The sequence below is a fragment of the Heterocephalus glaber genome, unplaced genomic scaffold, assembly GCF_053883595.1.
Source record: "Heterocephalus glaber isolate CG9 unplaced genomic scaffold, H.glaber_assembly_v1.0 deba00001538, whole genome shotgun sequence".
Lineage (NCBI taxonomy): Eukaryota > Metazoa > Chordata > Mammalia > Rodentia > Bathyergidae > Heterocephalus > Heterocephalus glaber.
The window spans coordinates 8,585,184-8,597,294 of NW_028258333.1; the positions used below are offsets into that span (position 1 = coordinate 8,585,184).

At 32.3% G+C, this 12,111-nt stretch overlaps 1 protein-coding gene across 14 annotated transcripts in view; it reads right to left on the reverse strand.

Moving 5' to 3' along the window:
- Cdh18 (cadherin 18) overlaps positions 1-12,111 on the reverse strand; it is a 924,665-nt gene that overhangs the window by 99,179 nt on the left and 813,375 nt on the right. For all 14 annotated transcript variants that reach the window (XM_087189262.1, XM_087189255.1, XM_087189253.1 and 11 more), the window contains one exon: positions 1,430-1,597. In XM_087189262.1, coding sequence (XP_087045388.1) covers positions 1,430-1,597 — 168 coding nt within the window. The remainder of the gene's footprint in view (positions 1-1,429; positions 1,598-12,111) is intronic.

Sequence of the window (12,111 nt, forward strand, 5' to 3'; positions counted from 1 at the left end):
CTTCCAACCTGAAGGCACTTCCTAACACCAAATACATTATAATGTCCCCATAATGAAATTACCTTTTAAAAGCCCCTCCTATAAAGTCATGAGCTTTGGGGAGATATCTAGATATAAATTACAATATAGCAATATTTTAAAGTATTTTAAAATGGATTTAACTTAACTGTGAACTTAGATTGCATGTGTTTAATAATGAGTTTTTTAAACAATGATAATTTGATAGAGTGAATTCAACTAATTCATTCACTTAACAACTGTTTATCAACAGTTCTGTTCAGAGGGATGAACACTTACAGTATAACAACAGCACAAGTGTCATTCTTAATTAGAGGCTTTCATGGTGGTAAAGGAAGCATGAAATTATGAAAATAAGTATAAGAAGAACGTGAATACAAAAGTGTTATATAAAGCAGAAACCAAAAACTGTCTCTGCTAATTCTTTAACAGATTTTTCAAAGAAATTTATAGAAGAGATATTAAATAATTAGTGTGAGTGCAGAAAAATTCCAATTGAAATAAAGATATGCAAAGCATTATTATATTTTTGGAAGAGACAGTATTCCACTGTGGCTAGGTCTTAGATGTACTGAAAATGGCATTATGAGATAATTATGGGAAAAGCATTTTGTATAGATTTGTGAAAGCCTTTATCAACATATTACACTTCCCATGTCACTAAGCTTTTAAAAATAACTAGTAAGATGGACAACCTTGACAACTCCCCTGTAAGATTTTTAAGATAATTGAAGATTATTCTATAAAATGTCTTCGACAATCTCTGCAATGTTAATAACACTCCAATGTATCATAATTATATCCTTCACAGTCTGCAGATATTATGCATATTATCTACCTTGAAATCCAAGTAATTAATAGCTTCCATGCTTCCTTAAGGTGTTTTCTGGATTATGAGATTTGTTTTCCATTCTGAGATCTCTCTCCTTAAATTAGCTATGAGCCACTTGTAAATGATATATACCTGTTCACATTTGTGTATATGTGTCTGTTCATGAGCACATGCATTTATACCATTCAATTATTGCATGAAAGATTCTTTAAATTTTTTTCAGAGAATGTGCGTACTGTATTCTGCTGCATGAGTAACATCTCTACTAATGTATCAAGAACACTTTATTTTCACAAAAATGTCATTTTGCTACTTGATGCCATTATATCCTCTTTTATATTTAACTGTGATACACACAGAAATGAATACTTTTAGCATGATGACAGTTATCTTTCAGGTTCATGAGTCAATGGATTCAGAGATTTCTTTATTCTTGACAAAGAAAAATGAAGGTGAACCATGGGAAACAAAAGCAAAATATGCCCAGTTAAGAAGACATCACATTGTGCACTCGATTATTTCCTCCATTCTACATAAATGCACAGTGATGAATTCAAGGCACAGGAAACAGGTACATACTCTGAGGAAATCTTGGTGGGTTGTCATTGACATCCGTCAAGGTGATGTTGACTGTGGTGGATCCTGAAAGCCCGCCAACTTGACCAGCCATGTCTTTGGCTTGGATGACCACTGAGTAGTGTTCTCGGGCTTCTCTGTCCATATGATGTAAAGCTGTTCTAATAACTCCTGTAATATATATTTAAAACATCAGTATGAATTTTACATTGAACATAGAACAACTAAGTTATTTTTTTCTGTTTTAAGAAATGTATTTTGAAAAGCATACATTTGAGAGAAAGCCACACTTTTGAGAAAAATTGTACCTTAACAATGCATGAAACCTTAATCTTGGAGACATTTCCATTGAACTCTATGTCCCAAGCCATTCTTTGGTGGCATATCTATATGCCTGTCTGTGTACATTTCCGTGTTAGATGGTCCTTTGAGGCCAGCCCTCTGCCCAAGCTTATTCTTCTTGCTAGTGCACTGAGCCCTTCACCACTCACTCTTCATAGAAGTGTCAGTTAAATTGGCCATATTGATTTGAGCAGAGGTTAATTTTCCTCTTCACAGAGGTATTTGCTTAGCTCACTCACAAGGTTGGCAAAGTTTGATGATGGAAAACATTAGATGGATGCACACACTTGAACAGAAACTTTCAGCAGGAAGTTTTAACACAGCAAGACAAAAAAGAATGCATTTTTTGTCAGAAAAATTAACAAAAACTGAATCTATCTATATAAGCCAATAAAATGATAAGATTGATTCAAGAAATCACATGTAAAGGTCACATTGTATGTCTTATAATTCAAATGGGAACATTTAATGCACTTTTCCTCATGGAAAAGTTTAATGCACTTTATTTGCACTTTTCCTCATTTAATCCACTTTTCCTTGGATTAAATGATGAGATGAAAATATTATATACCCATTTATGATTGTGAATACATAAACAACTTCTCTCATAAATCAGATATCTTTGTCAATTGATTCTTATATCAAAATATCAAAACCAGGTTTTCCACAGGGCTAAGTATACCCAGAGCCTATTACTTGTTATAAAATTCTTAATGTTTGTCATGAAGTTAATACATTATAAATATGTGTATCTGTGTGCATGTTCTTCAATGAAAATATGTTAATTCCTTCCAATGTTGGTCATTTAATATATTCCATTGTAATTCTATTAAACATAATTTGGATTATGTTACTTTTCAGGAAGACACCAATGAGTTCAATCGAAGTCACATTTAATTATTTATCGTTGTGACTCACAAGAAGTTGTCAATTACAGATATAATAAAGTTCACCAAAGCCCATCTCCAAGTTTTGCTAACCTTAAAATTTATCAAGTATTATTACAAAGTATATCTTGATATAAAAAATGAAATGGAGCTTTATAGTCAAGGTAGAAATAGAAATAATTTTAAATATGGAAAAGACTAATCAATAACTTGTTTTCAGTGAAGGATACACAAGTTTTCTCTTCTTTAAAAAGAAAATTGAAATGATTAAATCTGTAGTGAATTTAGTGGAGAGCCTCAAGTACCAGGAAAAATGTCTCATTGTTTTCAAAAATTATTAGAATATAACGGAAGGAGTTCAGGAAAATCTTCCTGAAGCGAAGTAGAAAATTATTCCTATCAAAATAAATTATAATAATATGATAATAAATGATTCATCTAATTCATGCATATGAAAAAGCCTCAAGCACCCTCATTTAAAAGAACAATGTTTCATTGCATGTAATAATTGCATAAGTAGGAATTGAATCGATGCAGGAATGAACCAGAAAAAGATTTATGAAAATATTTCATAAAAGTGATGAATGTTTTGTAGTATTGGAAAAAAAATAAAGATGCCTTCCCCAAGAAGAATATATTATAAGTAGAACTTGCTTCCCTTGGGAAAAACTAGGAGAATATTGTCAAGGGTAGTCTTTTACAATAAAATCATTAAAATTACTTTATAAAACATACATATCTAAAGATGAAACCAACCATTGCAAAATTGGTGATAACTATATCTTTACATATATTTTGGATTTAATGGGATCTGTAGTGGAAGCTTGTTTTATAATATGGACTTTGATAATTTCTTTGCGGTGCCATTATTTTATTATCTTATCCCACAGCCACTTCCTGAACAAGATGGAAGCAAGTTTCTGAGCCATATTTGCTCATGAAAGGAAAGGATCATATCTAGATGTGACACACACTTCTCAGAAACAATTCTCTCAAGATTCATTTAATTTCGCAAGTTCGCTTGAAGATGACCCAAGTGCATTTGCTTTGCCATGACCTCTGGCTGGAACACAGGAGAAACAGAGAAGTGCTATAGTCAAATCCTCAGAGCCACAGGATCCCAGTAGAGGCCAATCTCTTTCTAATCCATTAGAAAGCTGGGTCTATGAAATCTGGGTAGCTTGGAGCAGAGCTAAAGCACAATAACTTTTAAAATTTTAAATAAACTTTTACTTTTAAGCAGTTTTAGACCCATTCATAACAAAAGAGAAAGAAACTACAGGAAATTTCCATACACTTCTTTCCCCTTGGCACACTGCCTCTGACATCCTTGTCCTGCAGATCAGTATATTTGTCACAGCTAATGAATCTACAATGACGCCATGTTATCACTTAAAGTGCTGGGTATGCATTAAGACTCCATTTTGATGTTGGCCATTTATTGAGTTTTGATACATGTATAATAATATGTATCCACATTATATTACCATAGATACTAGCTTCAGTGCTATAGTAATATCCTCTCCTCTACATATTCATTCTTCCTTCCCAGCTCTTAATGACACTAATCTTCATAGTTTTTCCATAATTTGCTCTTATCCAGGATGTTATATAACTGAAATATACTATTGTTATCCTTTAATATTGTCTGCCTTTACTTAATATTCATTTAAGATTACACCATGTATTTTTATAGCTTGGTAGCTCATTTTTTGTGACAATGTTCCGTTATGTGGAAGGAATATGGATTATGTTTCCATTCACTTACTAAAGGACACATTGGTTGCCTTTATGTATTGGTATTTATAAAGAAAACGGCTGCAAACATCTATTCATAGGTTTTTGGATGGAGATAAGTTTCCTACTCATGAGTAAATATCTCTTTTTTTCCAGTGATATGGTATGAGTAGTTTTGAAAGACACTGTGAAACAGTCTTCTAATATGTCTTTCCAGTTTAACATTCCCATAAACAATGACTATCTCGTTGCTCTCCTTTGATGTTGGCAATGCTCTTGATTTTGTCCATATTAAGAAGTATGCACTGGTGTCTAATGTTTGTTGTAATTTGCAAATCCCCCAAGGTTTCTGATGTTGAACATTATTTTATATGTTTGTTTGCCATCTCCGTATTTGTCTTTTTCTTTTTCCCTGTGGCAGTGGAGATTGAACCTAGAGCTGTCACATTGCTCTAGATCTGCCATAATTCTGAATTTTTTATTTTGAGATAGAGTCACGCTAGGTTGCTAATTTTCCCAGGTGGAACTCCAACCTACAATCATTCTGCACAACTCCCCAGAGTGCTAGGATTATAAGTGTGCAATTACTCAGCTTTCTCATATTTTTCAGCGCAAATTCTGTTCAGGTCTTTTGAGTATTTTTTCTTCTTAATAGAGTTGGTCATTTTCTCCTTGTTGAACTCTATCTTTTGGATTATTTATATCATAGTATGTATAAGGGTTCTCCAGGGAAACAGAACTAGATAGATACATAGATACATAGATAGATCTATTAGGAGATATTTTCTGATATCATCATGGAGGCTAAGATGCCCACAGCTAGCCACCTGCAAACTGGAGACTGAGGGATGTCTGTGGTACAATTCAGTCTTATTTTTAAGGGCTAAGAATCAGGAGAGTTGATGGAGGAAATTGTAGTCAGAGAACAGAAGATCAGTGCTCCATCTAAAGTAATCAGGCAGAAGGGCAAATTCTCTCTTCCTCCCTATTAACCTTTTCAGTCTGTAAATATTTTGAATGATCCTCAGCTAAATTATGGAGGGAAATATGCTCCACTGACCCATTGTTTGAAATACTAATGTTACCTGGAAACACTCTTTAGAAACATTCAGAAATAATGGTAAAGTGGAACTCCATGACTCATTCAAATTGACATGTGAATTGACCATTCCACACTCCCTTATCAGATATGACTTTAGCAGTTGGATTTTTTTGTTTGTTGTTCCTCAGTATCTGACTTGACCTCTTATTCTCTTGAAAACGTCTTTCAGAAAGTAGATTTTAAAGAAGAAAATCTTTTAATATAATCCACTGAAAGAATTTGATTTATTCCCCTTCAATATTTTCCTGACTCTTCTAGGCCTTTTGTCTGTACCTACAGCACTTAGATGAAACTCAGAGTTTTATCAATATTTACAAAATAACTCTTGATTGGTTTATCATTGAATTTGTAGATAAAGTTGAGGAAAATTAACATTTTTATTATTTTGAATATTTCTCTCCATGAACATGTAGTATATCTCCATATATTTAATTCTATAATTGCTTTCTTCAGCTTTGTGGTTTTTCCTTCAATATATTTGTATTTTTTGTTGGATTTAAAACTAAATATTTCTGTTTTGGGGAGAGCAAATGCAACTTGTTACATGTTTATATTTTATACTCCATGTGTAATCTGTGGTGCATAGGAAAGTTATGTTTGTATTTGAACCTTGTGTCCTGTAACCTTTTTGTAGTAACATATTGGTTTGGGGCATTTTTTGTTCCTTCTTTTAGAGTTTTTTTCCTTTTTTCCTTAGATCATTGCTTTATCTGAGAAAAAAAGACACTTTTATTTCTCTTTTTTTCCCATTATGCACTCATGCAATTCTTTACATTTAATATTCATGTAGTTGTGCAAAAAAAGAATGTTATGAGAATACACATGCACACATATATAGCAATTCTATACAATTTTTGCAGCTCTGATCCCTAAAACTGTGTGCAATGATAACATAAAGTATATTTATATAGTGCAAGTAAAGAATGTTTTTTAGGTTGGTTGGTTGATGGTTCCTGACATGTATCCATATATCTACATATGCAGTAATTGCAGCATAGCTTACTGTTGTTTTGAAATGGTAAGAACAAGTCACATCATGTGGCCTTTACATTAAGTTATTTTGTGGTGCTGTGGATCAAGTTCAATGCCTCACACATTTCAGGAACATGTTGTACCCTCCGATAAATCCCCAGTACCTCACTTTGTACACTTTAAAATTAATTAGAATTGATTATTGAACTGGTCATTTGTTTTAAAATAAAGAGATCTATTTCCAATATATGTTTTGTTGAAAGGCTCTGTCCAACTCTGAATGTTTGTCAGATATGGTTTATTGACAATATTTACATGAAAATTTTTAAAGGGAATTTTGCTTCCTATTCTTCTGTTAGTGGATTGAATCACCAGGATGTGATTACTTGTGTATCATTTTATTTTGTTTTTATTACATTCCTGATAAATGATTATAGATATTTCAGTGTGTGTAAATTATCTGATTGCTGCCTTCCAATCACCTGGATGTGTTCAGCTTTGTGACTCAGAATTACTTTCCACTGAATACAAGTTCATAGCATTGAAATCTCATCTGTGGTTAGAAACATCACTTGCTAAGCACCATTCATTGGTCTACCACATGCTTATGCTCTCTGACTAATGATATTCATGCAGCAGTAGATTCTCCAAAATGTTTTATTGCATTTTACCCACCAAATAAAACAGCTAATATGAAAATATTGTTCAGAAATGTTTTATTCATTAATACCATGGAAGACTGCAAAGTGAAAGTGCCTAATAAGCAAGAAAAATAAATACATGCGTACATCCAAACCTCTTGAGAAACCTCTACTGTACACACATACATTTCTAAGAGGTACAGCCATGTTTCTTTCTATGCTTAAAGTACACCTTTAGTCTTTTGTTATTGCTTATTTTTTTCCTTCCTTTGCCACATTGCTCATGTAGTAAAGCAATCTCTATGATGTCATAGGAAATAAGTTAGATTCTCAGTGTTTCTCTGAAAGGACACATAGTGTGAGAACATGTAGGCCAATTAACCATAAATCAATATTGGAATTAATTAAAAAGTTTAACAAAATTATGTGGTACAAAACCAACATAAAAATAAGTGACTTTGCTATATATCAATGATACATTATATGAAGGAACTTTTGAAAAAGGAAACCCATTTAAAATATCTACAAATTTATATATATATATTTAATATACGTGTTATATATATATATTAATATATTAAATATAGCTTAAAATAAATGGTGGTGAGAATAAAGGATAACCACACAGAGAAGAGCAACATTACACCCATATGCCTCCCAGGAATAAAGTTAACCAGAGCTGTATAATTTTTACAATGAATCTAAAAATAAGAGATAGAATAAATTAAAGAAGACCCCCACAAATGTAAAGAAATCTCCTATTCCTAAGTTGAAAAAAAGAAGTACATTGTTAAAATGTCCATGCTAATCAAAGAAACCTATGCAATGAATGAAATTAGTATCAATATATCAGGACATTCTTTACAGATATAGTACCAATCCTACAATTTGTATCTAACTACAAACACATTAACATGCTCACACACACACACAAAGTAGGCAAAATTACCTTGAAAAATAAAAAGTAAGATACATTTCAAAATATGACTTCAAAATACACTATAAAGTCATATATATGTATGTATACATGTAAATATATATATATATACATATATATATATATATATATATGTAATTTTACTGGCACAAAAACATACACACAGAGCAATGAATGAGAAAAGACAGCCCAGAACTAAACTTACATATCTGAAGCCAATTGATGTTTAGCAGATTTGCTAGAAACAATGGAAAAAGACTGTCCTTTAAATAAATGGTACTGAATAAAAAAGATATCCATACAGAGAAAGATGACATTACACCCATATATCTTCCCAGTATCAAAGAATCAACTATATTAGGGCTTGAGGAATATTTCAATTCTAGATCTCTTTCCTAACATTTAGAACTTGCTGAGTTTGATTCATAATACAGACAATAAAAGACAAAAAAGGATTAAAAATCTCAAAACAAAACAGATTAAAGCTTAAATATTAAAACAGTAGAAAAAAGTGTAGGAGAAAATTAATATATTAGAATACGCATAGAGTTATTGGACAAAACCTAAAAAACAGAAAATAAAAAATTATGGACAAGTAGGATTGCATTAAAAAAGAAAGTTTCTGAAAAACAAAGAACACAGACAACAGAGACCAGAGACAAATTACAGAATGGCTTATATTATTTACAAAGTAAATATCCAGCGAGAGGTTAATACCCACAACATATAATGAACTGGAATACTAATGTCAATAGCAAAAATGAATTACCCAATTAAAACATAATCTGAAAATCTGATTAGACAATTCTCAAAAGAAAATAAAAATAGCCAGTAGGTATATGAAAACATTCACATGATCAATAAGGAAGTTCAAATGCAAACCACAATGAGGTAACATCTCACTCTAGTAAGAACCGCTATTATTGAAAGACCAAAGGTAACATGTGCTGGGAAGTATGTAGAGCAAACAGAACCCTTGCATACTGTCTGTGTGAATATAAATTAATATAGTCATTATAGATAAGATCATGGACATGCCACAAAAAATTATAAAATAGAACAACTACATGATCCATCAATTCACTGCTGCATAAATTTTATATGAAAGGAAGAATTCCACTGCTTATTGCTTGCCTGTTGCTTATTGCCTCCTTGGTTATTGCTGCACTATTCAAAACTGAAGGGTCTTCCAAATGAATGGATAAAAAAGCTGGTACATACACATAATAGAATACAATTCAGCAATCTATTCAATGAAATCAAGTCATTTTTGAACAAGTATAGCACTGGAGAACATCATATTAAGTGAAATAAGTAAGAGAGAAAAAGCCAAGTTCCACATGATCACATATGGAATCTGAGGAATTGGATCTCCTAAAAGTTGAGCGTGGCATGATGGGTACTGCAGGGATGATGGGTGCTGCAGGCATGATGGGTACTGGAGGCTAGCCACAGTGTGGAGGAGGAGGGAAGGAGTGAGGTTGATCAGTGGGTACTAAGTTAGAGGTAGACTGGAGCAAAGAGTTCCGCCGTGCTATTGCATATAGGGTGACTATTGATAAAAATGACATATTGAACAATTTAAAGTTAGAAGATTTTAAATGTTTTTGCCATTAAATGATAAATATTTAAGGAGACAGATATGTTTAGCCTAAAAATGGGATACATATATATATATATATATATATATATATATATATATATATACATATACATAGCATGTTATACCATTAACATGAACAATTATGTTTTTATGTATCAGTTAAAATGTAAATGGGACAGTCAGATACAAATTGAAGAAATAATGTGTTCTCATGTTTTGCAAAATAAGAAATACCATCTTAGACCTACTGGTCTTAGATCTACTGGTTTGGACTCCAGGTCAGTAGGTCACAGGCATGAGTACAGGTGAACAGCTCTCCAGTGATTCCCATAAATGCAAATACTTGGGAGAGCCACCTGGAATTGGGAGTATATATCAGCTGGTCTTAAGGTAATCAGATTTTATGTGAGGGTCTTTTTATTTAAAATATTGTGAATATTGAGAGGCTGAGATATGTTTAAAGGTTTCATTAACTGTTCTCTAAGTGCCAATACTGTACATTTTGCCTATAATGATTTTATCCATTGCCCAATTTTGGCAATTTAGGAAACTGGAAGTTTCTTTATATTAGCTATTAAATTGCCCTTTATTAAATTTTTACCCATACATTATGAATTTTCCCTACAGATTTCATGAAGTTACTATGGGTTCCATAAATTCCTGTCAGAATTTAAAGTAAAAATGTCTAGACATTTATCTATATCAGCAACAAAATTTCAGAGATCTGCTTTCTTCATTCATCATCACCAATTTGATGTGGCTGAATGTGATTCTGTCCTGTATAAAATGTGAGACGCAAGAGTTTTAAAGACACAGCTTATGACACTAGAATGTTATTATTAGAGTATTCTCTGATAGAGAAACAGATATGTAAATCTGTAATATTGATACTATAGAAAAATATATATATTTTATTAAACAGCTAACAAAACCAAGACTTTTAATGTCATAGTTATCAAAGTGAAAGCATATGATAAGAATATACATTCTTTGTTGGAGTGTACTGAGTTTGAAAGCTTTGGAAGTGTGTTTGGAGAATCAGGTTTCCATGGAATGGAGACTCAGTGTGAAAAAAAAAGGTGTGAATCTAGAAAATGCATGAATTGGGATTCAGTAAAAAATGTTAGTGGGATCATGGCAGAGATTAAGTGCTTTATGATTAAAATACTATCTAACCCTTTTAATACTTTATTTCTTAAGTTACTTAAAGTAGTTCTGCTGCTGAGTGGAAAGACAAGATTGACTAAATTTCACAATAATTCAGTCATTTTTATTGGCAGTGCTGAGCAGCTGAATGATTGTATCTACAGATATACTTAACACATTTGAATGTCTATGATGTCAGTAATCATGGATTAGACTTCAGCTCTGTATTTTCCTTACATCATTTATTTTACATATAAAGAAATATATAAGATACCATGTGGTGCATTGACATGGTAGATGAAAAAAGATGTTTTGCTACAATCTTTGCCTCATGGAATTAACAGCCATAAATTTCTGGAGGTAGACATTTTTATGCTTTAGTAGGAAGATAGGATATTTCCTCTTCTATACCTTTTCATCTTCCTTTAAAATTACTGTTGACACATTTTATTTCTTCCTAGGAGAAAAGGAAGAATTCACACATTTTGTTTATGGTCTGTGATGAAGTACTCCCTTTGGGTATACATGTCACAAGTATTTTGCACATACTTCATGAGATGAAAAATTCAAGGCTGAAATAACTATCTCCAAATCACAATATTAAAAAAAAGAAAAATCTGAAATCTAACTCAGGAATTTTTGACACTATAATCTTAATATCTCAATGGCACCAGCTCAAATAATTCAGTTCTTGAATCCCATGGAGCCTGCAGGAGAGAAACTTGGCCACAAGGAGAGAGATAGACAGGAAAAACAAGGTGTGCATGTGGGTGGGGGGACGAGTATGAAGAGGAGGAAGAAAATGTGGAGCATGCTGAGGAAAGAGGGAAAGGAAATAAGAGAGAGGAATAGAATTATAACAATTGTTATTTTATCTCTATAGATTTGGGGACATAAAACTACTAAGAACATAAATAAAAAGCCCCTGTTGATATATCATTGAACATGTTTCTGAAATAGAACATTTTATTCCTATTTTATCTTCCTCTTTTTATGCTTTTTACTTGTGTTGTTAACATTTCGATGTGATCGGGCCGGGGATTTAGCTCAGTGGTTTCACCGCCTGCTGTGCAAGCGCAAGGACCTGAGTTCGATCCCCAGTACCAAAAAAAAAAAAAAAAATTCAGTGTGATCTACTGACATAAATTTAAATGTTCTTAGTTTCAATATTTAATAACTATGTTGATAAGATCACTGCCTTTGTTGGAAGGCCAACAATTTTCTAGAGTATCAAGTCTTCATCACAACTGCTTCATTGAGTAAAACATTTCTGAGAAAGTATTTTATGGTGGAAAATAAATCCAACTATGGTACAGAC